General features: G+C 40.7%; 1 protein-coding gene across 8 annotated transcripts in view; it reads left to right on the top strand.

Moving 5' to 3' along the window:
* Positions 1–7,583: 7,583 nt before the first annotated feature.
* The window catches only part of LOC105499964 (APC regulator of WNT signaling pathway), a 144,143-nt gene continuing 124,178 nt past the window's right edge, over positions 7,584–27,548 (top strand). For 4 of the 8 annotated variants that reach the window (XM_011772863.3, XM_071098600.1, XM_011772859.3 and 1 more), the window contains exon 1: positions 7,833–7,968. Coding sequence is in view for 4 of the 8 variants with exons in the window: in XM_024787152.2 (XP_024642920.2) it covers positions 7,804–7,968 (165 nt within the window). In the remaining 4 variants the exon portion in view is untranslated. Of the gene's footprint in view, positions 7,969–27,548 lie in introns of all 8 variants that reach the window. The other 4 variants (XM_024787152.2, XM_011772858.3, XM_011772854.2 and 1 more) reach the window with 2 other exon arrangements.

Raw genomic sequence — 27,548 nt, 5'->3', positions numbered from 1 at the left:
AACTTAGGTGATCAATTTGGGATCTTTTCTAAGGTAATCATTTTATTTTTTTGAATGTAATCATTTAGTGTTATGAATTTCCCTCTCAGCACCACCTTAGCTTCATTCCACCAATTTTGATATGTTGTATTTACATTTCCATTCAGTTCGGTATATTTTTTAAAACTTTCCTTTGAGACTTCCTCTTTGCTGAGGTATTATTTAGAAGTGTGTCATTTAATCCAGGCGCGGTGGCTCACGCCTGTAATCCCAGCACTTTGGGAGGCCAAGGTGGGCAGATCACCTGAGGTCAGGAGTTCGAGACGACGACGACGACCACGACGAAGAAGAGGCACGACGACGACGACGACGACGTCGACGACGACGACGACGACGACGAAGAGGCAGCAGCAGCAGCAGCAGTAGCAGTGCAGGAGGAGGAGGAGGAGGAGGAGGGGGAGACGGGGAGGGGGAGGGGGAGAGGGAGAGGGAGAGGAAGAAGGTGTCGTTTAATTTTCAAGTGTATAGAGATTCTCCTGAGGACTAATTCAATTTCATTATGCTCAGAGGACATACTCTGCATAGTTTGTTTTCTGGCCAGAGATGTGGTGTGTCATGGATGCTTCAAAAAAAAAAGTGCATTCTACTGAGTGTTGTATTAATGTCTGTTAGATCCTATTGATTAATTCTGTTGTTGCTGATTTTCTGCCTAGTAGTTCTACCAATTACTGAGAGAGGGATGTTGATGTCTTTAACTGTAATTGCAGAGGTCCATGATAAGACATTGAATTTGAAAAACATACAATGTTTGAATATAAATTTAGGTGAGAAAGTAAATATTTCTTTAGAATGAGAAAATAAATCTAGAACACTGACACAAAATCCACAAGCATCACAAAACCTGGAAAAATAACACAAGTGCATTATTTTACTGCCTGACATACCTCTGTAGTTTTGTCCTATATTTTTTGTCTAGATGCTCTTTAATTGGTAATTTTGTTTAATTATAATTCAATAGATTGAATAGAAATATAATTCAGTCTTTCTTCTAACATGGTTAATCAAAAATTTTTTATTATTGATAGTTTAGGTTTTTTTCAGCTTGACAACTTGTTATTAGTAATGGCTTGTGATTTCTTAAGATTGTCATCTCATTTGGGAAAAATTCTATCACGTCTTTTCTTTTTCTGTGATATCTACACATTTCTTTTCCATATGTACTATAAAGTTGGGAAGAATTTTCTATAGACTAACTTCTGGCTCTATACATACTTTGGGTTCAGGTGCCACAGAACATGTTCATAATGCAACACAAACTCTGGTCCTCCCCACATTGTGTTAGAATGCAGACAGAGTCAGGCACTGGACTATAGGTACTCCTGGAAGCTATTCCTCCACTAGGATAGCTATCAATAAGATACTAGACACAGACGTAACTATGAATCACATAAATATCCTCTGACCAAATTTTTTTAAATGTATCTTAAACTCAACTTCCCCTTAGCTGGAACCCAAAGTTATTAGAGCTACTCTAATACCACCTGACAAAACAGAACTGTGACAGACAGTAAGTCAAAGTGGAAAGAGATAATGCCCTCAACCAATTGTGATTAAGAGATACTACTTTTGCAGATTTTACAAAAACTTACGAACGTATTGCTAAGGCATTTTCCAGGACCCATGCAAGCGTCCATGCAAGTGAAGAGCCTTGAAGCTTAACATTCATTAGTTTCACCAAAAATTAAGTCCTGCTACTGACATTTTAGTGGAATATCCAGAGGAGAAGGAAGTAAACACTGGTTCTTAGCCTCCCCCCCACCATCTAGCAGCAGAAGTTTCTTAGATTTCTTTTTAAAAGTACTTTTCATTATGAAAAATTCCAAGCATACACAAAAGTAGTAAGAATAATATAATGAATACTCATGGTACTCATCAGCTTCTGTTTGTTTGGACACTTTCAATTCAAGAAATTGTAGGAGATAAATACAAATATGAATAAGATATGGCCTATGCCTTCATGTATATATCTATTATAGTAAAGAAGACAAGACATGAGGCCAACACACAGCTATGTAATACTACCTAAAGGAGAACAATAAGCCATGGAAGGAGAGATGACCTCTGGCCAGGGATGACCAGTAAGGGCTTCAAGGAAGACATGGCCTAGGCAAAAAACAAGTACACATTTTAACTTGTCCACGCTGAGACAGAATCAAGATATCTAAAATACATATTTTCTGGGTTTTTACTCTAGAGTTCCTCTTGACTTTTAGGAAATAATCCAACCTCCTTACTATTTATCTAGACCTCTAACCAGATACTCAGATTCATTCAGATTTAAGTATCATTTATTGAGTGCTTGCCAGGTGTGATGGCTAATTTTATGTGTCAACTTGACTGGGCTAAGGGATGCCCAAATAAGAGATAAAATATTATGTCTGGGTGTGTCTGTGAGGGTGTCTCAGAAGGAGATTAGCATTTGAATTCATAGACTGAATAAAGAAGATCTCCCTCACCAATGTGGGTGAGCATCTTCTCCTGTCTTGGACATTAACTCTCCCGGTTTTTTGAGCTTTCAGACTCAGACCGGCATTCATACTGTCAGCACCCTGATTATCAGGCCTTCAGACTCAGACTGAATTACACCACTGGCTTTCCTGGTTCTCCAGCTTACAGATGGCAGATTGTGGGATTTCTTGGCTTCTATAACCACAGGAGCCAATTTTTATAATAAATCTTATATATATATATTTTACATATATATTCTAGTTGTTCTGTTTCTTTGGAGAACCCTAAATAATGCACCAGGTGCTGGTCATTTTCATATGCACCATTTCATTTAATCCTCACAACACAACAAGCCTGAGACAGATATTATAAGCACCACATCTGAAGATGAGAAGAAAATTCCAGAGAGGCTACTTGTACAAAGCTGCACAGATAAAAAACATAACTAAGCCCAGAAATTCTAACTTCAAGGGCTTTTTAAATTTATCATCTACCCCTGCATGGTACTTTTATTAAATTTTCAAAATACTTCCCCATTTCACAAACCTTCAGTGGCCCTCAGTCACTACATGATGAAATTAAATGTCCTTAGTTTACCATTTTCCATTCTCTAAAATCCAGTCTTGGTTTTCCTTCAACTTTATTTTCCATTTGTAAGACTATGTCTGAATTATCTTTCTATGTTTAGGATATTGCCCTCCTCATGAAGCAGAAGTCCCCTCTCACTACGGAAATTAAAAGTTCATATGCTCATTTTCCTGGCATTCCTATCGATTAGCGCTGTGCTATCAACTATGGTAGCCTCTGGCCACATGTGGCTACTGAGCACTTGACACATGGTTAGTGCAACATGTTGAAAAATTTTGGATATATTGGGTTAAACAAAATATATTATTAAAATTGGTTTCACCTAGTTTTTGTTTGGCTTTAGAGTCAAGGTCTCCCCGTGTCACCCAGGTTGGAATGCAGTGTCACAATCATAGCTCACTGCAGCCTGGAACTCCTGGGCTCAAGTGACCCTCCTGCCTCGCCTTCCAGAGTAACTAGGACTACAGGCATGTACCACCATTCCCAACTAATTTAGAGACAGTGTCTTACTATGTTACCCAGGCCGGTCTCAAATTCCTGGTCTGAAGCAATCTTCCCATCTCCTCGGCCTTCCAAAGTGCTGGGATTAGAGGCTGTGTTTTTTTTTTTTTTTTTTTAAACCTTTCTTATGTGGCTACTAGAAAACTTAAAATTATGTATGTGGCTTGTATTATATTTCTATTGGACAGCATGTAGCTAGAGTGTTAATGTGTGACTAGGTTATACCCATGATTTGTCCCCATTCTAGGCTTGAGGTTGAAAGCTAATGTTGTGAATATGAAGTGACTCTCCATTCTGTTGAGAGTAGTGGCAGTGATAGTAACTGTATCTATTTTCCAGAGGCAGCAGAGGTATCATCCACTCTGGGTCAAGTGGTATTGGCAGTCTCAGTTTTGGTATTTGCATCCAGCAGTGGCTACAGTGATGGCTTCTTGGGACCAGTTCCGGGCATAATGTCGCATGCTGTTCCTGAAGATCCTGTAGGTGTCAAATATCCTTCTAATAAATTCCTTTTCTGCTAAGGCCCTTCATGGAGTCTCCCTCTCCACCCCAGTCCACAAGATCCTTCCCTTTTTCAGCATCAATAGTGAATAACATTCAAACCACGCACTTGGCACTTGGCCCATACTAGTTATCTTATCACAGGAAAGTGTCTAGTTTTCTCAGCCAGACTGTAAAATTCCCTGTGGCAGGAACCCTGTCTTTACGTAATTGTTTCTTAGTATCTGTCAGACCTTGGTCACAGCATCACTGGAGGAATACTTGTTAGTTACTACTGCAGATCTTTGAAGTAGGCAGGGTGGCTATCATTATTCCTGTTTGTACAGATGAGGAAACTGTTGTTCAGTGACTGGCTTGAGGTTGTGCAGCTGGCTTGCTGCCCAACTGGGGCAGTAGCTCAAGCCTTCTCACTGCCTGCCCACATCACTTTCCTCTATTTCAGGCCCTGCCAGATAAAATGGTGTATTAATTTCATAGAGCTGTTATAACAAAGTACCACAGATTGGGTGGCTTAAAACAACAGATATTTAATGACTTAGAGTTCTGAAAGTTATAAATCCAAAGTCAAGGTGTCCACAGGGCCATGTTCCCTTGAAAACCTGTAGGAAAGTCCATGCATGCCTCTTCCTAGCTTCTGACGGTTTGCTGGCAGTCTTTGGCATTCCTTGGCTTGTAGCTGCATAACTCCGATTTGTCTTTGTCCTCATCTGGCATCCTCACGTTCTGTCTCTGTCTTCACATGGTCACCTTCTTAAAGGGACAGTAGTCATGGTCGGTTATCCTACTCTATTGCAGTATGACCTCATTTTATCTTAATTAAATCTGCAATAACTTTATTTCAAAATAAGGGTACATTCTTTGGTACTGAAAGTTAGAACTTCAACATACCTTTTTTCGGAGTAGCACAATTCAGTCTCTAACAGATGGTAACCATAAGAGAAGCAAATACCATAGAAACTGAAGACTTTGTCTTGTTTCTAGGATTTATTCCAAGGATTACATTGTAGTGAGGTAGAAGGTGGGGAAGTGTTTTCAAGTATATATTCCTACCTACTACTTGATTTGCACATGGACTGACAGGGTTTGGTTGATGAGCATATGTTATGAGTTCAGTGAATCTCTTCTCTCGTGTAAGGACTAAATGGCCCCTACAAATAAGATGCCAGCCCCATCCTTCCTGGTAGGTCTCCCCAGCCATCCCGAGGCAGCTATCCCATTTAGAGGGGAAATGATGGTGTGTAATTCTGATAAGTCAATGGAAGAAGAGGTTGTTGCAGTGAGCCTATAACTCTTTTCCAGAGGGGTCTTTGGGGGTCTAAGGTATCACCTGGGTCCTAGATGGGAGAGCTAGTCCCATCTAGGCACAGTGAGAAGCCTAACCAATGGATGCAGCTAGCATTTAGACTATGTATCCATTTAGATGGTATTTCTTCTTTTCCTTTAATGAAAATGTATGTACGTTATTAATAAAAATAAATACAGAATTAAAAAAAAAAACATTAAAAGGAAAATGCTAAAATGAGCTCTGCTCTAGTTCAAAAGAAAAGAATGACAATAGTTTCCAGTCAGGCCCTTTGAGGTCCTACACAAGGATAGTAATATGACTGGGACTCTTAACTGGGGGTAACTGAAATCTCTAATGAAAGCCTGCTAATGACACAGAATCAAATCACCAAATAAGCCTGTCTCCAAATCCAATTTCTTTAGATGGGAAGGGCATAGACTTTATGGTCAGCACTATCCCTTAATGTGAGACCTTGGGCAAGGGACTTAATCTCTCTGAATTTGCCCATGTATAATAGTGAGGATAATTATCTAGCAGGTTGTGGTGAGGATTTCATATCTAACATAGTTCACAGCACATACAATAGGGATTCCATTAACTTGAAGCCTTCCTTCTCCCCATACTACAAACATACGTAATATAAACCCTGCCCACTGCCCCACCATCACCCACCCTTCTCCATCCCATTTGCTCTCTCCAAGGTTCCTATTTATAAATTAGTTGAGGATACATATAAATAAGAAGTGACTTGCATTTAGTACACCACCAACTAGTTAGACTCTGACAAACTTCCACACTTATCAAATCAAAAGACACTGAGCGACAGATCACCCATGCCAGGCATGGTGCTTGGCACTGTGTGTTCATTGGTGAACAAAATGTCTTCCCTTTCTTATGGAGTCCGCTGTTTAGTGTGGAGGCAGTGAAGAAACAATAAATAGACCATTTAAAAACATATTGAGTACCATGGAAAAGATGATAAGGTGCAATGATTGAGAATAATAAGGAAGGCAGGGGAAAATTTATTATTCTAGGAAGGATGGCCTTTCTGAGGTGACATTTAAACTGAAACTTGAAAGATAACAAGTTAGACATTTAAAGAACAAGAGGAAGGGTCTTCCAGGTAGTCAAGGGGGCATATACAAAGCAGCAAGGCAGTCAGGAGCTAGAAGTGTTTGAAGAGGAGTAGTGGGGGCTAGGGGAGGCAGCGTCAACAACATTCAAGGGCCATTTTGAATAAAATCCAACTTCTTACCAAGACCCGGAGGCCCTACCTGATTTGGCCTCTTACTCCCCCGACCACTTCCCCTTCCCACTGTCCATCCCACCTATTCTTTCTGTCCCTCTTTCATATCAGACTTGCTACCACCTCAGGCTCTGTTCTGTGGTTCCCTATGCTGAAAGCTTTTGCCTCAGGTCTTCCGATGGCTCCTGGGCCCCTGTGGTAAGTTAGGGTTCAGATTAAACGTCACCTCTGGAGAAAGATCAGTAATCACCGCCTCTCTGTCCATCATCTTTCTGTGTGGTTTGCTTTCTATTCCTTATCACCATCAAACATTCTTTTGTTTACTGTCTTTTATTGTCTATTCTTTCACACTAGAATGTAAGTTCCATGAGTTTATTGTATTTCTTATTGCTGTAAATCTAGAGCCTGAAACAGTATCTAGTATATATCGGAAACCCAAATGATACTGTTTAATTAATGTTGAATGAAATGAAACTGAAGAGGTAATGTAAGGTAAATAACTTACCACACTGTGTGAGACAAACAAGGATTTCCCGGAAGAGGTGTTTTAAAATTAAAACTACAGGGTGGTAGTGAGAGGTGGTAGGAAAGCAGAGGTCGCAGCTACAAAATAATAACTTGTTCATCTCCGTTTCTCCGCTATCTTATGAGCCCCTGTGGGGTTGGGACGGAGTTGTATTCATCTTTCCATCATCAGCGTCTAGTACGGGGAGTAGCAAATAGTGAGCATTCGACAGATGTTTGCAGAATAGTAACGGACTAGTGTGTGCAGAAGGCTCTATTAACTGGGCTGCAGCACAATTCAGAGAAGGACAGTAGGTATGGCAACAGAGACTCTGCTGCCTAGGCAGCAATGGCTCACGGGACAGAATCGCCAAGCAGTGCCCCGCAAGCGGAGCGCAGCACCCATTGCGCCTGCGCATAACAGGCTCTAGTCCCTCTGCTGTGGGAAGCCAGCACCACTTCTCACGCATGCGCAGTGTATTCTTCCCACCTCCCACAAGATGGCGGAGGGCAAGTAGCAAGGGGGCGGGGTGTGGCCGCCGGAAGCCTGGCCGCTGCTGGGGGGGACCTGCGGGCTAAGGTCCGGGAGCAGCGGACCGAGGTTGGCTCGATGCTGTTCCCGGGAACCGTTGTTGGCTGTTGGTGAGGAAGGTGAAGCACGCAGTTGCCTTCTCGGGCCCCAGCGCCCCCTATGTACGCCTCCCTGGGCTCGGGTCCGGTCGCTGCTTTGCCCGTTTCTGTACCACCCTCAACTCTCCGGTCCTGGAGCACCGGCGGCAGCAGGAGCTGCGTCCGGCAGGAGACGAAAAGCCCAGGCGGCGCTCGTACTTCTGGCCACTGGGCGAGCGTCTGGCAGGTGAGTGAGGCTGCAAGCATTGACGTCTCCTCCCCCGGCAAAGCTTCCTCGGCTTTGCCCCGCCGCTGCTCCGGACCCTACGGTGCTCGGCCCGACCCCGTGGCTCTCTTCTCTCCACGTCCCACCCTCTCCCCTCCCCGCACTCCCCATTCAGGCCTCCAGTTGGCCCCTGGCTTTGCAGGTTCTCCATTCTCACGCAGTGGAAGGGGGTCGCGACGCCCGCAGTCCTCCACCTTTCCTGGCTGTTGCTGGAGCTTCGCCTCTGCAAGCGGTGCCCCGTTCGCGTTAGGTGGGTGGGTCGTCCGCCCCTCCCATTTTAGTCGCTTACCAGTCTTCCTCGTTTCGACTCTCTTGCTTCCTCTAAAAGTTTTAAACTCTCTGCCTGGGAAAATACCCGATAGCCCGGCATGTGGAGTTACAAAGAAAGGGCTGTTATCCAAAGGCCAGTGAATTTTGTTCACTTTAATGAGAGAATCAAGTCCCCAGGAGCCTTGGATGGTTTAGGTCGGAGTCTGACTCCTTGACCCTCGGAGTAGAGGAATGGTGCCTGTGTTGGCAAATGATTGTTCATCTAAATCATTCATTTTTTTCGGCTGTAGGAAATCTTTGGCCTCTGATCCTTTGAGGTGGGGGCGTGAGCTTTCTAGATCTAGTGAAAGAATTGGGAAGTGTTATATTCGTTTTAAAAAAGAAGACCTTATGCAGTACATGTAAGACATCACTTAATGGTACAAGCAAGGATAAGTGATTTATTCTTTTATTCAGTGTTAGCTTAAATTGCCCACTGACGTTTTAGAATTCCATGTTGTACAAGCCCTTTGTTTCTATTTAGACAGGACTAAAATGGAAAAAAGCTTTTTAAGTTCAAAACTTCTTAAATTGCTTGTATTCTCGATTGTTGTTACTGCTTAACACTCCTTAGGAGTACTCGATATTTTCCATATAATTTAGACTTGTCAGTCTCAGCTCCCTCCTTTATTTGTGGAGCAAGGGTAGTCAGAATTACTAGTGTAAAAAACTGTCCTAAATAACGTGGTACCTTGCCAGAGTTGGAAGTGCAAAATGTAGGATCAAAGCGGTAGCGGAGGAAGTTGCCATGGCTAATTTTTCCATCTTTCCCTGGATGCAAGGGTTGGATAATGTGTCAAGAGCCCCAAAATTGTAGAAGTGAGATTAAAAATATAAATGATAGCTTGCTCTTTGAGATTGCTAATGGGTGGACCTTTTTATTAACATTAAATTGAGCAACATCGTTTTCTGGAAGTTATGCTAGTTGTTCTCCAAAGTTATAAGCACAAACTATGCCTGCTGTATTAGAATTGTATGCTAAAAGTTTTTAACGCGTGGGTTATAAATAGCCTGACAGATTTGTTTACTTTTCATTCTGTCTCATAACACATAATCTGTTTTTCCCTTTGCTGTGGACTTTTGACCTATTAATGCATTTTTAAATTTTAGAGATAGAATTGTTCAGCTTAAAAGAAGGAGGAATATTTTTATGTTTTATTCTTGTATGAGCTAGTTGATTCGTTGCTAGCCTTCACTTTTCTAGAACCAGAGCCTGTGTGTTTTTAGAGCTGGTTGTCTCTGAATTCTCTGCATACAGTTTGAAGGGACCGTAGCAAAGTCGGGGTTTCTGAGCCCCAGTCAGTGGCTTACTGCTTTTGGCAAAATGATTTGAAGCTCTGTATCAAAAAACATCTGACCTCAAACTCTAAAACCTCTGACTTTGGCAGGGTGTGGTGGCTCATGCCTATAATTCCAGCACTTTGGGAGAGGCCAAAGCGGATGCATCGCATGAGTCCAGGAGTTTGAGACCAGCCTAGGCAACATGGTGAAACCTCGTCTGTACAAAAAAAAAAAAAAAAAAAAAAATACAAAAATAAGTCAGGCGTGGTGGTGCATGCCTGTGATTCCAGCTACTTGGGAGGCTGAGGCAGGAGGATTGTTCGAGCCCGAGATGTAGAGATTGCAGTGAGCCAAGATCATGCCGTTGCACTCCAGTCTGGGTGACAGCGAGACCCTGTCTCCAAACAAACAAACTAGCCCTCTCACTCTTCCACTCTTAATGGAATTTGGTATTTTTTCCTTTCTCTCTCACTTTCTCTTTATGAACCTTCTTTGTCTCCTTGTTCGTCCAATCCATTACCCTAGTGCTGATTTCATTTGCCTCCCTGTGTAACCAGGATCCCATGATCATCAGCTTTTACTAAGCTGCTATTGGTGGCCTAGAATGCTTCACTTTCTGTAGACGTACCTTTCCAGTGCCCAATCCTAAATAAGCCTCACTAGCTTTATCAGTTTGACCCCTGAAATTCTGAGGGACATCAGAGACAGCTATATGAGGATATTGGTAAGTTTTTATGCCAGTTGGTGCTCTCTGCTGGGTCTCTAGTGTTGTGTTCCTTTTCTTCTCATTTCCTAAGGTTTTTATAGCAAATAACTTGATCTCTTCCTTTACTGAGAAAAATCTCAACCATCTGAGGTATACTTCCACTTCACTTTTTTCATCTCAATGTCATCTCTTTATTTACATATATCTCAGAGGAAGAAATGACCTTCCTTCTTTTCAAAAGCAACCCCCTCCCTCCAAATGTGTCCATGATTACCCTTTCCCATCTTTCTTTCTCTAGAAACTGTCCATTTTCATTTCCTATCCACTTTCTTCAGCCTCTCCCTCTCTAGTCTACATAGATGCTTGTATCTTCTGCCATGTAAGTGTGTATGCTGTTCAACTCTAGGAGGACATTCTAAAGCTTGAGTCTGCTATGCCACTCTATTTCTGTTCTTTTCTTTAAAGACTCATTCTTTCATCCCAGGAAGCTGTTATAGTAGGAAGAACATTGACTTTTGAGCAAGATAGAACTTTTGATCTTGGTTTTTGAAGTCTTTTAAAACCACTTTAGTAGCTGTGTGACTGTGGGTATGTTACTATTCAGATTTCATTCTGTATCTATAAAATATGTTATACTTATCTCACAGGATGGTAGTTGAAGAAATTAACCCATGTTAAATGTCCATCCAAGTGTTTGGTACATTGTAGAGTTCTTACTAAATGTTTCTATCCTTTGCACTCGGACTGCCTTTACCATTTCACCACTGAAACTACTGTTTTATAAGTTGTCTGTGACCTCTCAATCACCAAATCCAATGATATTTCCTCTGTCGTCCTTGGTTTCCTTAGACCCAGGAGTTCCCAACCCCCAGGCTGCAGACAGGTATGGGTCCTTGGCTTGTTTGGTGTTAGGAACTGGGCAGCATAGCAGGAGGTGAGCAGCAGGAAAGCAAGCATTACCGCCTGAGGTCCACCTCCTGGCAGATCAGTGGCGGCATTAGTTTCTTATAGGAGCGCCAGCTTTGTTGTGAACTGCACATGCAAGGGGTTTGGTTGCATGTTCTTTATGAGAATCTAATGCCTGATGATCTGAGGTGGAACAGTTTCATCCTGAAACCATCCCCCACCCAACTCCTGTCCCATGGAAAAATTGTCTTCCACAAAACCAGTCCCTGGTGCCAAAAAGGTTGAGGACTGCTGCCTTAGATCAGTTGTGAAATATACTGATATACTGTCTTCTATCACACCACTGCATTCCAGCCTGGGTGACAGAATGAGACTCCGTCTCCAAAAAAAAAAAATATATATATATATATATATATATATGTGTGTGTGTGTGTGTGTGTATGTGTGTGTGTGTGTATATATATATACACACACACAGGCTTCTGTAGTCATAAAATGATCTAAATTTCTTGGCTTTTCTGCATTATACTTCCTGATTCTCTATTTCTCAGGAAGTTTCTTCACATTTTCCTTATATCAGTTAGCCTGCAAATGGGATTTAAAAATGAAAGATATCTCACACCTGTAATCCCAGCAGTTCTGGGAGGTGGACATGGGAGGATTGCATGAGGGGCGGAGTTCAAGGCTGCAGTGAGCTATGATTGGGCCACTGCACTTCAGTCTGGGTGACAGAGCGAGACCCCATCTCAAAAAAACAAAAAAACCCGAAGAGATGTTTTGGCTTGTATAATTGGCAAGTACATAGATAGAAGTGGCTTGAAGAGTGCTTTGTCATGTCATCAGGGCTAAGGTCTCATTTATCTGCTGTTCTCTCAACATTGTCCTCCTGTTTGGGCTTTAGGCTTCCCTTCCAATAAAAAAAAAAAAAAAAGGGCCACTAGTGATGTTCATATTATAGCCCCTTCATTTATTTCCAAAGGAAGAGAGAAAGCCACTTCTCCTAGCCTTTTCCCAACAATCCTAAGCTCTAGTTTGATTAAACAAACATAGATCATGCTGCCAAACCTGTAACAATATCTTTGTCCAGAGGGATGTAATTATCCTAAGTGGCCTAGTCAGTGGAGTGAATTTTATCTGAAAATGAAGACTGCAACACAATATGGGGAAGGAAGAATGGATCCTGGGGAAGTAAACAGTGTCCTGAAGGTTCCGTATGCTTTTCACTGTGTTCTCTTGGTGATCATATCCTTTATGATATAAACCATCACTTCTGTGGGGCTGTTTCTCGGTTCTGCAACTCCCCACTTCCACTTCCTTCTATATATGTCTATCTTATGTATACTACCATGAGTGTAGCTCATACTAAACTGAGTCAGTTTGATCTCTTCACCAAACCTCACCTAGTGTGTTTATATATGCACATACGTGTTTTGTTGTTTGTGAGACTGACGGGGTTTCACTCTTGTCACCCAGACTGGCATGTAGTGGCGTAATCACGGCTCACTGTAGCCTAGACCTCTCGGACTCAAGCAGTTCTCCCATCTCAGCCCTTAGCCTCCTGAGTAACTAGGACTACAGGTGTGCACCACCACACCCAGCCTTTTTTTTTTTTTTTTTTTTTTTTAAAGAGACCGGGGCTTGCTGTGTTCTCCAGGCTGATGTCAGACTCCTGGGCTCAAGTGATCCACCTGGGATTCTCAAAGTGCTGGGATTACAGGCATGAGCCACTGCGCCCAGCAGCATGTGTGTGTTTGTATTCCTCTTCCCCCAATTTCTCTTTTCTAACTACCTTTCTCTCAACCACCCAGTCTTGAAATCTTTGAGAAAACTTGGTTCTTCTCCCACTGTCAATCACGTGTCAGATCTTGAATAAATCTTGTTTTGTTAGGCCCCCAAGTTGTATAATACCCAGTTAACATTGATTTAAACAGTATCTCGGGCCAGGCGCTGTGGCTCACGCCTGTAATCCCAGCAATTCGGGAGGCTGAGTCGGGTGGATCACTTGAGGTCAGGAGTTTGAGACCAGCGTGGCTAACATAGTGAAACCCCATCTCTACTGAAAATACAAAAATTAGCAGGGTGTGGTGGCAGGTGCCTGTAATCCCTGCTACTCAAGAGGCTGAGGCAGGAGAATCACTTGAACTCGGGAGGTGAAGGTTGCAGTGAGCCTGGATTGCGCCACTGCACTCCAGCCTGGGTGACAGAGCGAGACTCCATCTCAAAAAAAAAAAAAAAAAAAAATACAGTATCTCACATAAAATGTCCAGAAATGGAGTAGTCCGTGATTAGTCAATTTAGCTGCACTATGATTTCATCAAGGATTCAGGTGTTTTACATCTTTATGCTGGCTATCCTTAGTGTGCTTAACTTTGGACTCAGACTTTGCCATCATGGTTGCAGATGGCTCTGCTCCAGGCATCACATTCTCACACAGTTACCAAAGACAGGTGGAAGTTTGTCCTCTCATCTCTTAATTAGGCAACTAAACCTTTCACAGAAGCCCTCTTTCCGATGTCCATCCAGGCGTGCCCCTGCCTTAGTTACGAGGAGGGTGGGAAAATAAATATGTGGCTTTTCAGTCTAGGAAGAGGGTAAGCAAATGACTGATTAGAAGGTAACAGATGGTGTCAATTACAGTATTGTATGGAGAAATTTAAATAAGAATTTTCAGATAATAGTGGCAAATTTAAAACACTGTTTACACCAAGAGTTAATATAAGCTGTGCATAGGATTTTGGTGTGGGTTCGTTCTCTGAGACGGAGTCTCATTGGGTCACTCAGGCTGGAGTGCAGTGGCTTGATCTCAGCTCAATGCAACCTTTGCCTCCTGGCTTCAGCGATTCTCCTGCCTCAGCCTCCCAAGTAGCTGGGATTACAGGCGCATGCCACCACACCCAGCTAATTTTTGTATTTTTAGTAGAGACAAGGTTTCATCATGTTGGCCAGGCTGGTCTTGAACTCCTGACCTCAAGTGATCCGCCTGCCTTGGCCTCCCAGAGTGCTGGGATTATGGGCGTTAGCCACGGTGCCGAACCTATACGTAGGATTTTGGCTGAACATTTAGATAGTCCTAGGTGACTGGTTAAAAATGAATTTTTATGTAAAATTAGAATATTTCAGTGGTATATCCCAGTTTATTTAAGATTGTGTTAAGTACATTTAAGCGTATCTGTTGGAGCTACTGTGAGAAAAGGTATACTGTATGTAACAACTATTGAAATAGAGTTGTGGTTCCCCTTGGGGATGGGAGATGTTTGGAAATACTATATGAGGACATTTTTGGTTGTCACAGTGACTGTGAGGTACTACTCATAATTACTGAGTAGAGGCCAGATACACTAAGTGTCCTGTGATGTTTGGAAATGGTCCTACAAAACAGAATTGTGCCTTCAAAAATACCAGTAGTGCCCCTCCACATGTATACACTGAAATTAGCAAATGCTTTGCCTTTTGAAAGAATTCAGAGATTCATCTGTATTCTTACATTGCAAGTGACAGAAAACATAAAACTGGCTTAAACAAAATGAGGGACTGAGATCTTCTAGTAAACTTCAGCTAAGGTTTCATCCAGTGGCTCACATGAAAACATCAAGGACTTGATTTCTCTTATTCATTCTCCATTATTCCCCATGATTTGGTTTCATTCTTGGGCTAGCTTATCTTATGGTGGTAAATTACTGCAGTACTTTCAGACTTCATATCCTCATTTCACATATAGTAAAATGAAAAATATTTTGTATTTGATTTTACAAGTATTTATTTAGTATCACCACTTCTGAAACCTTCCCTAAACATCTACCCCTAAAAAGTTTATTAGCTCCTCTGTCATGCTTCAGCTCTACAATCTATATGCCTCTATTATATATCACACTCTATGGGTATTATTTTTCTGTCCCATGCATTACTCTACCTTATCTTAATTATTGTATTCTTAATGTCTAAATGTCTGGAATACTGCCTGGCATAGTAGTGTACAATAACTGTTTATGGAGTTAGTGAATGATTTTGTGCCTAATACAGAAAAGAAGAAACAAGTATATATAAAACAACTATTGAAATAGAGTTGTGGTTCCCCTTGGGGATGGGAGATGTTTGGAAATTTAAGAACGCCTCATTCCTTCATCAGTTATTTTTGAATCCTGAATTATGTACCTTGTACTGCTACCACTAAAGCGTGTATATGATGCTCTTGCAATTATTATAGTACAGTATGAATTCATTTGAAAGTGTTACTGAATTCTACTTGTGTTTTGGTCATTTTCTCAACAAAACCAAAACCAATTATTAGTTGAACAAATATTTTTGGGTTTTTTTGTCTGCTGTAGGCAGACAGTGTGGCAACATTGGGTGGGAACAAAACAGAGCCTGTGTTATCTGAGCTTAAATTTTAGTGGGGGACATAGTCAGTAAATATTATATATGTACACATACACAAACACAAATAACATCAGGTAGTATATAGGCCTTGAAATAGAATAAAATAGGTTCAGGGGACAGGGGATACTACTTTAGTTTGGTAAGGGAAGGGCTTTTTGAGAAGCTCTTTGTGCTAAGAGACCTGAGTGTTCATGAATGAGGTGGCCTGTACCATTCTTGTCAAGATGTGAAATAAAATAAAATGAAGTGCCCATCATTTTTGGTTCTGGAAGAGTTTGTGTATAGTTGGAATGAATTCTTCCTTAAATATTTGTTATAACATGTCAGAGAAACCATCTGGGCTGGGAGTTTTCTTTGTGGAAAGGTTTTTTAAAATTTGGTATTTATTTGTACATATTTATGGGGTACATGTGATTTTTTGATACACGCATAAAATATGTAATGATCATGTTGGGGTATTTAGAGTACCTGTCACTTTGAGCATTTATCATTTCTTTCTGTTGGGAAGAAAGGTTTTTAATTATTAATTCAGTGTATTGTTTTTAAGCCTATTCAAGTATTCTATCTTGCGATTATTTTTGTAATTCTTCCCCTAATAATTCTTGTATCTGAAATTTTAAATTTACTGGCATGAAATTGTTTGTAATAAATATTCTGTGGTCCTTTTAATGGCTGCAGGAAAAGATTCTCTTTTCATATCTGACGTAGGTTATTTGTACCTTTTCCTTTTCCTTTATTAGTTTCACCAGAGATCAGTAGTCTTTCCAAAGAACCATCAGTAGTCTTTCGAAAGAACTATTTTGAATTTTGCTAGTCTGTTGTATGTTTATTTTCTATTGCGTTAATTTCTGCTCCTTATTTCCTTCCCTCCTACTTTTTGGGATTCTTTTGTGAAGTTCTTTAATTTTCAGCATTTCTTCTTTTTAAATATATTCATAAAGTTAAACATTTCCCTCTAAGCACCATTTTAGCTAGTTCTATTACTAGATTTGATACGTAGTATTTTTTGGTACATAGTATTTTTATAATTCACTTAAAATGTTTTCAGATTTCTATTACGATTTGTACCTTGACTTTTGGATTATTTGGAAGTATTATATTTTTATTTCTAAACATACGGAGATTTTCTAGTTATTTTATTTGTTTTTAATTTGTAAAATTACTGTGTAATCCAACAACATACTCTGTTTCAAAGGCCTGTTATTTCAGACTTAAAATTTGAGATCCATATATGGCTCAGTATATTGTCTTTTTTTTTTCCCTCTCCATTTATTGAGTGCAGTTCTCTGTATTTTTTTATTAGGTCATATTTGTTAATCCTGCATTTCAGATCTTAAGTATCGTGAGAGATCTTTTGTTTGTTCATCAGTTACTAAAAGCGTATGTTAGGATACTCCATTATGATTGTGAATTTGAGTGTTTCCTTTGTAGTTCTCTAATATTTTATAAATTTGAGGCTATGCTATTAGATGCATCGAAATGTGTAATAGCTATATCTTCTCAGTGACTCAACATTATCACGTTTTCCTCTTTTATTCTGGTAGTACTTTCACATTAAAGTCTAGTTTGGGATGAATATAACAGCACTAGCTTTCTCTTTATTATTGTTTGATCTTCTTTTACTAGTTATTTTAGAAATTGCTGTCTTATAAAATCTAATGTTATTCAATACCTTTATCCTTTTCTCAGATAATGCATTTTAATTCTACTTGCAGCCCTCCTCATATAGTTATTTTTGTTTGTTTGTTTCTGTTGTTGTTTTGAGACAGTCTCACTGTGTTGCTCATCCTGGAGTGCAGTAGCGTGATCTTGGCTCACTGCAACCTCTGCCTCCCAAGTTAAAGCAATTCTCATGCCTCAGCCTCCCAAGTAGCTGGGATTACAGGCATGTGCCACCATGCCTGGCTAGTTTTTTTGTACTTTGAGTAGATATGGGGTTTCATCATCTTGGCTAGGCTGGTCTCGAAGTCCCAGCCTCCCAGAATGCTAGGATTACAGGTGTGAGCCACCATGCCCAGCCACTACTCATACAGTTTTGTTGTGCATTTTAATTCATTCTTACTTTTTCTCTTTCTTCCTCATTATTGTTGTTGTTACTGTTTGATACTGCCAGTATTTTATTTAAGTTAATGCAGGTCTTTATCATCTTTTTACTTTTCCTATGGTCTTGCATTTAAGATTGCTTTCTTTGATTTTGAAGGATCTGAAACATACTCTTTAGAATTTCCTTTAGTTGGCTTGAAAATGTCTTTAATTTATCTCATTCTTAAAGGATATTTTTGCTAGGTACAGAATTCTAGGTTAGCAGTTACTCTATTTTAGCACATTTAGTAACATTGGTGGTTACTTTATTTCAGCACATTTCATTGTTGTTGAGACCTCAGCTCTTTGTGTCTTACCTTTTAAGATAATATGATTTTGTTTGGCTGCTTTTAAGATTTTTATATTTGGCTTTGGCTTTCTGTTTTACTATGCTGTGATTAGGCATTCTTTGGGCTGTGTGAATATGTGGATTAGTGTCTTATCAGTCCTGGAAATTTCTTAGCCATTATTTTTTCAAATATTGTCTTTGCTTCATATTCTCTCTCCTGTAATTTTGGGACTCGTTTAGTATGTTAGACTTTCTTATCCTGTCTCTTACCTTTTTTCTTTTCCTTTTTTTTTTTTTTTTTTGCTTCTTTTTGACCAAAGGCGTTGTTGTGGATGTTGTTCACCTGTGCGTACTCCGTTATCAACTCATCCAGTAAATACCTAATTTAGGTTATTTTATTTTTTTAGTAATAAATTTTTATTTGGTTCTTTTCAAATCTATATCACTTTTTATAGTTTTCAATTTTAAGCAAAAATATTTAAGTGTGGCCTTTATCCCCTTGAATGTAGTAAGTGTAGTTATTTTTCAGTTTGTGTCCGATAATTCCAATGTTGGGAAGTCTCTATGAAGCTGATTCAGTTGTGTTGTAGAAATAAATTGATGTATATAATATAAGATGAAGTTAATATTTCTCTAAAGAAGATTTTCGTTTGCTATCACCAAGTGCCTGGGGGTGTGAGAACATCTTAATCAAATTTCAAATCTTTAACTTTCCTGGGCCACCTAGATGACTTGAAACTAACTTCAGTCCATGATTTCCTTCTGGTTCCTTTTTTCCTTCTAGGGTGCAGCCATTTAGAGTCTCAGCCCAAAGCCAATGCTGTTTTCACTGCAGTCCTTAACCCTTGGTGGGTCTCAGACTCTGACTTTGGTCTCCTGTGCCTGCAGTGCAGGCAACAGACAACAAAGCTCAGCCTCTTCAATGCTTCTTTGTTGGCAAACTCACAAAAAGCAAAAGCTGAGGTCACCTTTCTGGGTTCCGGACTTCTAGTGGATTTGAGCTCGTTTTTCATTCCTCGTTATTTTGGTGGTTATTTGGTGCTTTTAAGATCGTTTTACTATCTTATCTAGCTTTTTAAATTGTCTTTGTAAGGATACTTGGTCTGAATAACCTGGTCTGCTGTTTCTACAAGTGTAAGTCCAAGTATTTCTTTGACTAACTTGTTCAGGAAGACTTGAAATTTCTAAATTAGCCATTCCTTTGTGTTAGGGCTCCTTTGATGGTGCAAATGAGATAATTGGAAAAGGTAGACTTTAAGCTATGGTTGCCTTTTAATTCTTTAAAAGTTAGTTAGGTTAGTTCCTAGTACTTTGCAAAGCCCTAAGGGAAGGAGACAGGTTATTTTGTATGACCGGAAAAGCAAAAAAATACTTGTGTGTAAGTAGTGCCTTAGGGTAGGAATTATGTAAGCAAATCGAATGTAATGTGAACATTTTTGAAGTGATGCTGTATGGAGAATGTACTAAGCTGAGGAGGGACTGCAGACAAATTTTTCTTTTAGTATTTTTGTTAGAAATGGGTTCATTTTCTTTATTTCCTTCTTCTTCCTTCTTTTGACAGAGTCTCACTCTGTCGACCAGGCTGGAGTGCAGTGGCATGATCTTGGCTCACTATGATCTCTGCTTCCTAGGTTCAAGCAATTCTCCTGCCTCAGCCCTCCGAGTAGCTGGGATTACAGGTGTGCACCACCACGCCCGGCTAATTTTTTTTTTGTTGAATTTTTAGTAGAGGTGGGGTTTTACCATGTTGGCCAGGCTTGTCTCGAACTCCTGACCTCAAATGATCCACCCACCTTGGCCTCCCAGAGTGCTGGGTTTACAGGTGTGAGCCACTGCACCCGGCCTCATTTTCAATAATAATAATAATAATAATATATATATATATATTTTTTTTTTTGAGACAGAGTCTCACTCTGTTGCCCAGGTTGGAGTGGCGTGATCTCCACTCACTGCAAGCTCCGTCTCCCTAGGAGACGGAGGTTCAAGCGATTCTCCTGCCTTAGCCTCCTGAGTAGCTGGGACTACAGGTACGTGCCATCAAACCTGGCTAATTTTTGTATTTTTAGTAGAGATGGAGTTTCAATATGTTGGCTGGGCTGGACTTGAACTCCTGAATTCCTGACCTCAGGTGATCCTCCCACCTCGGCCTCCCAAAGTTCTGGGATTACAGGTGTGAGCCACTGTACCTGGCCAATTTTCAATAATAATTCTGACAAATCTATGCCATGTAGGTGTCATGATTTTTATTTTTAATTTAAACTTTTTTTTACATCTCAAGGACAAAATACGAATTTAAAAATCTTACCCACATCTATTTAAAATGTAGGTACAATTTGCATTTGAATTCTGAGATTAAATCTATTAAATATGGGAGCCAAACACATATGTTAGAAATTCTACTAGGCAAACTAAGTTATGGTAGTCTACATAAATTGGCATTCTTCTGTGATGGAGGAATGTTAAAAATTTAGTATAACATACCAATATTTGATTGGTATATTAGTCACATATTTGATATTAGTCACAGCCGTTAATATGAAATGCCATCCATTTCTTTGTGATTAAATTGATGTGTCTATAAAGAACAAAACCAGCTCTCTTGTATGAAAACCTAGAATTCTTATTTGTTTACTGTTTACTTGATTATTTTTTTCTCTTTGCTAGAAGAAAATACTAAGTTGAAGATTCCTATTATAGTTCCTTTTATTCCCTGCTATGTTAAATTTAAATAGCTTTTTGTTTTAGATTTGCTTGCTTGCCTTTAAAAACCTGAAAGATAAAAGGAGGTGAACAGAGAATTTTAGAACTGGAAGAGACCCTAAATATCATTAAGTCTCTCATGTGCCCTCCTATCCTAACCATCTCCTATTTTAAACATGCAAAAACAGGCCCAAGGAAGATGGCTGACTTAACTTGCCTAAAAATGTGAGGGAATTTCTCTCCATAGCTTTTATATTCTCCATGAAGTAGGTCGTCAGCAAAGAGTGGCATAGGTAGAAAAATAGGTCTGTTACAAATTTGAGGAGACAAAAAAGACACTTAGAGTGTGGGAAGGCAAACTTTCCAGGAAACATAGTAGTCCTGCTAGGCAGTGTTGGATATCCTTTGATGTTTATAGTTGTGAATTTAAGGTGAAACCAGCTAGCCTTGTTAGCTGATTTTCCCCCTTTCCTCTATAATAAGCTGCTCTGGTACAGGCACGTAAAAGTGGAATGGATCAGTTCAGCTAGAGTTGGGATTTTACCAGGTAATAGAGGGCGAGAAGAGTAAGGGGTTTGAGAGTTTGAAAGAGAGTGGTTATTGTTGCATCTAAAGAGAATAGTAAAGATAAAAGTAATGGATGGTGAAAAATGAGAGCATTTTTTATTGGATTGGAGAACACAGTAAGGTAAGAGAATGTTGAATTTGGAGATGGTACAATGAACTAGAAGGGCAGTATACATTTTAAAGACCGGAAATCTGGGGCTGGGTGCAGTGGCTCATGCCTGTAATCCCAGCACTTTGGGAGGCCAAGGCAGGTGGATCACTTGAGGTCAGGAGTTCAAGAGCAGCCTGACCAACATGATGAACCTCTATCTCTACTAAAAATACAAAAATTAGTCAGGCATGGTGGCGTGTGCCTGTAATCCCAGCTACTTGAGAGACTGAGGCAAGAGAATCGCTTGAACCCGGAAGATGGAGATTACACCACTATACTCCAGCCTTGGCGACAGTGAGACTCCACCTCAAAAAATAAAAATAAAATAGAAAAATAAAGACTGGAAGTTTGATTTTTGAGATTTTTGGTTAAGAATTTGGAGATGATGCAGTTGTTGATGATGACAAGGTCCTCAGTGGATCATGGAAGTGGGTATTTGGAGGTGAAGAAGTTAAGGAGCTAATAAGCCAAGTTAGGTGGGTAATCCACATAGACTTTGAAGTCACTGAGAGTGATGGTAGGGGTAAGAGTGGAGACGAGTGTTGGAGGCAACAGAGGGTACACAGTTGGGTATCATGTCAGAAGATCTCGGGCGTTTAAGAAAGGAGGAGAAATGGTTTGGAAGTGGTAATTGGATGCAAGGAGCATATTTTTTGCCTCCCTCTAGACCAGGCTTGTCTAATCTTTTGACTTCCCTGGGCCTCACTGGCAAAATAATAGTCTTGGGCCACACATAAAATTACACTAACAACAGCTGATGAGCTTGAAAAAAAATTGCAGAAAAAAAAAAAATCTCATAATGTTTTAAGAAAGTTTACGAATTTGTGTTGGGCTGCATTCAAAGCCAACCTGGGCCATGCAGCCCGGGGGACAAATTTGCTCTAGATCCTTCAGTATCCTATTCCTATCTCCTGGCCTAAAGTACATAGGATGTGAGAGAAAAAAAGACCCACTGTTGAGAAAGCTGCACAGAAAGTGGTGTCATCTGATTTCAACTAAGATAAATAGGGGAAGATGACATTTATTGAAGAGTTTGAAGTTACAGGGGAGTTAGTTGATTAGTTTATTGTACATTCATCTACTGTATTTTAGTACAGTAGTACTAAAGTAATACATGGTTTGGTTTTGTGAGTTACATAAATTTCCATACTATTATGGTAAATATTTTAAACACTGTGTGTTTCAGAAAAACTCTAAACCCTTGTTTTTCCTCTGCTCCCGCACCAACCAGAACAATCATTAACATAGTAAAAGACATCTGTGTCTCATCTTGAGAAATTTACCAATTAAATAAATTAAAAAAAAAAAAAAGACACCCGTGACCAAAGAACGTGGGGATTTTTCCCTACACACCAACAGAGGATGCCCGTTGGGTATCCTCCAATTCAGTTCCCACACTGTCTATCCAGAAATATCATCAGATCCCACAGGTTGAGGGCTCAGTCCCCAAGACCACCCCCTCCTTCCCCCCAGTCCCAAGTCCTAGCTTCTGGAGCTTCTGACTGGCTTCAAGTTGGGGTTCCCACTACCCCCTCTTTGGAGTTGATTAGTTTGCTGGAGCATCTCACAGAACTCAGGGAAACACTTGCTTATATTTACTGGTTTATTATAAAGGATATTACAGGGGATGCAGATGAAGAGATGCACAGAGTGAGGTACAGGGGCAGGGGCGCGGAGCTTCCATGCCTTCTCTGGGTGTACCAACCTCCAGGAACTTCCACATGTTCAGCTATATGGAAGCTGTCTGAACCCTGTCCTCTTGGCTTTTTATGGAGGCCTCATTGCGTAGGTATGATTGATAACCATGCAGAAATGTGACTGGATAAAAAAATGCATGATCTAAGCCCAGGAAGGCCTGTCTGTTCTGACTTTTCTTGGCCTCTCTGTGTAGCATTTTTTCTTTGATATGGGGACAGAACCCTCTCTGGAATTAGGGGTTTTTGACCCAAAACCAGATTAGAGTCATGCCTTGGGCTGGTGAAAGGAGGTCAGGAGAAGGTTAGAGAGAGAGATTCTAGAATGTTCCTGAGGACTGAAGTGCCCCAACATTATTTAAAAAAAAAAAAAAAAAAAAAAAAAACACTGTAATAAGCACTACGGGAATGAAGAGCTGGGAACTGGCCAGGTGCGGTGGCTAACGCCTGTAATCCCAACACTTTGGGAGGCTGAGGTGGACTGATCACTTGAGCTCAGGAGTTTGAGACCAGCCTGGGCAGCATGGAGAGACCCTGCCTCTAAAAAAAATAAAAAAATTAGTTGGGCATGTTGGCACAGCCTTGTGGTCCCAACTACTCAGAAGGCTGAGATGGGAGAATTGCTTGAGCCTGTGATGTGGAGGTTACAGTGAGCCAAGACTATGCCACTGCACTCTAGCGTGGGGTGACAGAGTCAGACTCCAGACTCCATCTCAAAAAAAAAAAAATCCAGGAACTGTGGATGAAAACATGTGTATATATATATATTTTGCACTGTGCTAAACCTGTTGTGATATTCAGGTTTTCTTTTGTGGGAAGGGAAAACATGAAGAGAATAGTAGTTAAAAAATTTAAACATCTGTCATGGTCCCATAGGAATAATGTGTTGCCTGGAATGATGATGTCCCAGCCCTGCCCACAAAAAAAATTTATATGCTTTTTTAACTGCCATTACTACCATGTGTAATATTGAATAATGCTATTTCTAGAGGAAAATAAATTCAAAGTTTGAAATTGGGATGTTAGGAACATTTCATCTCTTTTTGTTGCTCTGGTGTAAAAGTTTTCCTCCTTACCTTACCTTACCTTTACTGCCTCCACTGCTACTCTTTGCCAAGCAATTACAGTGGGAATTCCCTGCTTCTAAGCTACTGGGAGGGCTCTGATTTTGTGGGGGTCCAGGGTTTAATGATTAGAAATGAGAACAGAATTCAGATGATAAAGCAGAGTTTCAGGAAGTCAGAGGATAAGGAACTATCTGGGGAATAGTCTGATCTTTTACCATCTCCCTTTCCCTAATCCTAAAGCAAGCACAAAATATTTTTAGGGCTTTATGATCTCTTAGTAAAGATGAAAAAATATATCAGAAGTGAGCAGGCTATCCTATGCTTGTTATTTTTTCCACATGTATTTTTAACAATATATATACTTTTCATCCACTCAACAAATAATTGATTGCTACTAGATACCTGGGACAGTGCTTGTGTAGCTATGAAGAAGAAAAAACGTTGTTCAGAAGCTCATAGTCTAATGGAGAGAAATAGATATTAGTCGAGTTGGTACTTTGGGAGCATGGAGAAAAAAGCAGCTGGCTGCTTAGGATAGATATAGACAGCTTCACAGAATTGGGCCTTGAAGTATGAGAGGTAGTTCATTCATATTCTACAGCTATTTGGGTACCTACTTTGGAACAGGCACTAGAATACATTTGAGAATACAATTACGACATACAAGAGTCTTGTCCTCAAATAGCTTTTAGTAAGAAAGACCAATATGTAGGTAATCCCAAGTATGTGGTAAATGAGATAGCTGGTAAGCACAGGGATCTATGGAAACACTGGGGTGGGGGTAGGGGCAGATCTAACTCTGGCAGGACTCAGGGAAGGCTTTTGGGAGAGGTCATCTAAATTGGGTCCTGTAAAATGAGCTCACATTAGCTAGGTGAAAAAGCAGAGGTAAGAACCTTCCAGTAAATGAAATGGTATAGTGATTTGGTGGTGAGCACACAGAATTCCAAATGGTTGCAGTGTAGCTAGAGTAGGTGAGTGGCAGTGGGTAAGGATGGAGGAGTATGAAGGGCCAAGGCTATAAAGGACCTTACATATAGTGCTAATGAGCTTAGACTTTTTATCACCATTTGGGTGCTTTGGAAGGTAGAAAATACTAATCTTGAAGGGTCTTTCTAGCCGCTGGCAATTACAGATTTTTATTTTATTTTATTTGAGGTGGAGTCTTGCTCTGTCACCCCAGGCTGAAGTGCAGTGGCTCGGTCTTGGCTCACTGCAACCTCTGCCTCCCGGATTCAAGCCTTTCTCATGCCCCAGCCTCCCAAGTTACAGACACGTGCCACCACACCCAGCTAATTTGTATTTTTAGTAGAGACAGAGTTTTACCATGTTGGCCAGGGTGTTCTCACACTCCTGACCTCAGGTGATCCACCTGCCTTGGTCCCCCAAAGTGCTGGGATTATGGGCGTGAGCCACTGCGCCCAGCTAGATTATTTTCGATAAGTATAACTTACAGCAATTTTTTTGTTAAAAGTAGTCCAGGCAATTGCTCAAGATTTAAGCAGTAAGAGAGTGCCACTCAGTTCTGTTCCCCAGAGGAAGTCACTGTTTTTTCTTGATTATTCAAGCAGCATATTCTTAATACCAGAATAGTGTTAGACAAAAACAGTTTCAAAAGGAGAAGGAGGGGCCAGGCATGGTGGCTCATGCCTGTAATTCCACCATTTTGGGAGGCTGAGGTGGGTGTATCCCTTGAGTCCAGGAGTTTGAAACCAGCCTGGGCAACATGGTGAAACCCTGTCTCTACAAAAACTTTAAAAAAAAAAAAAAAAAATAGCTGGGCTTGGTGGTGCAGGCCTGTAGTCCCAGCTACTTGGGAGGCTAAGTTGGGAGGATCACCTGAGCCCAGGAGGTTGAGTCTGCAGCAAGGCGTGATCATGCCACTGCATTCCAGCCTGGGCGACGGTGAGACCCTATCTCAAAAATCCCCAAAGCACCACACATCAAAAAAATTCCTTTACTATGGAATTCCCAAGTATTTTGTTGAGAAAATTTAGGTGTTGGAATTAAATAGCAGACTTTCTTCAGAAAAAGATTAGGAAAAAGCCCTTACCATAGTATATGAGGTAGACACTGGTTCAGGATCAAGATCCTTACTAATAGTCTGTGTCTGTTTGAAATGGGAGAGTTCCCTGACCTGCCTCGCAGGATGTGCAACAGGGGAGTGGCTCATCTGTTTGGGCCACCATCCGTGCTCAAACCCCTTATGGGAGGGGGAGCACACAGATGGGCAGGTGCAGAAGCCGGGGCAAATGCTCCTGGGATCCAGCCCCATGGCAGCATGCAGGGGTGGGAGCCTGCAGCTCCCGAAGCCCAAGTGGGAGTGTGTTACAGTGAGCCCCTTTAGCCTTGCAGATGGCTTAAGTGTTAACCAGCTCAGTACCCTCCTGGTACCCAGGTCCTTGTCCGGCATCCGGAAAGATTTAGGTTGTACACGGACTTGAAGAATGAATGCATGGGTTTTATTGAGTCGTGGAGGTGGCTCTCAGTGGGATGGATGGGGAGCTGGAAGGGGGGTGGAGTGGGAAGATAATCTTTCCCTGGAGTTGGGCTGTCCAGCAGCCAATTTCCTCTCTGACCATCCCCAGCCAAACTCCTCTCAGTGTTCAAACATTCCTTCTCTTCTCTCTGCTGCACCGTTTTGCCATTCTGCTCCTGCATTCATCTCCTTGTGGAGCAGGGGATTTGGGGTTTTTATGGGCACCGGATAAGGGAGCATGGCAGACCAAAAGGCATCTTTTGGGTGCGAAAAAAGAAATGCCTGTTCCTATTTAGGGCTGCAGGTTTCCAAGCTTGGAGTGGGGCCTTTGCTGGAGAACTGCCCTCTTCTACCCAGTATTTCCCTGTCTCCTGTCTGTATCATATTGAGAGGGCATTTGAATGTGAAATGAAATTTTTTCTAATTCTTAAACCTTTCTGATTGTATAAAAGGTGTATGACACTTAAGATAATTCACCTGACCTTGGAGTACTTGGCAGAGAAAGTTTAAAAAGACTTACAAAGTAAATATGAAGTTGTAGTTATAAAACATTGATCTATTTTGAAAAAGGGAATTATGTTTATTAGATTGTTTTGATTTTCTTTTCTCTCTTCCCTCTGAAAACATAATATTAAATATGCATTATGAATGCCTTTATTAGGTGACTCATTCTTCTAATGCTTAAAATGAGTCTATGATATATATTAGATACTATTAAGTTGGTGCGAAAATAATTGCGGTTTTTGCCATTGAAAGTAATGGTAAAAATGCAATTACTGTTGCACCAACCTACTCTTAGGGGTAGTCAGGTGATCAAGAGGTTTCCAGTTTGATTGAGATAGTTCAGTAATGCTAGATAGATTTTTTTTTTTCCATTTTACTTAATGGTAAGTTGGGACCCTTGCAAACACTTATCTTCGGACATTCAGAGGG

Source organism: Macaca nemestrina, chromosome 6, assembly GCF_043159975.1.
Source record: "Macaca nemestrina isolate mMacNem1 chromosome 6, mMacNem.hap1, whole genome shotgun sequence".
In the NCBI taxonomy this organism is placed as follows: Eukaryota; Metazoa; Chordata; class Mammalia; order Primates; family Cercopithecidae; genus Macaca; species Macaca nemestrina.
The sequence above is the reverse complement of the archived record's forward strand: the minus strand, read 5'-3'. Positions and strand labels throughout refer to the sequence as shown.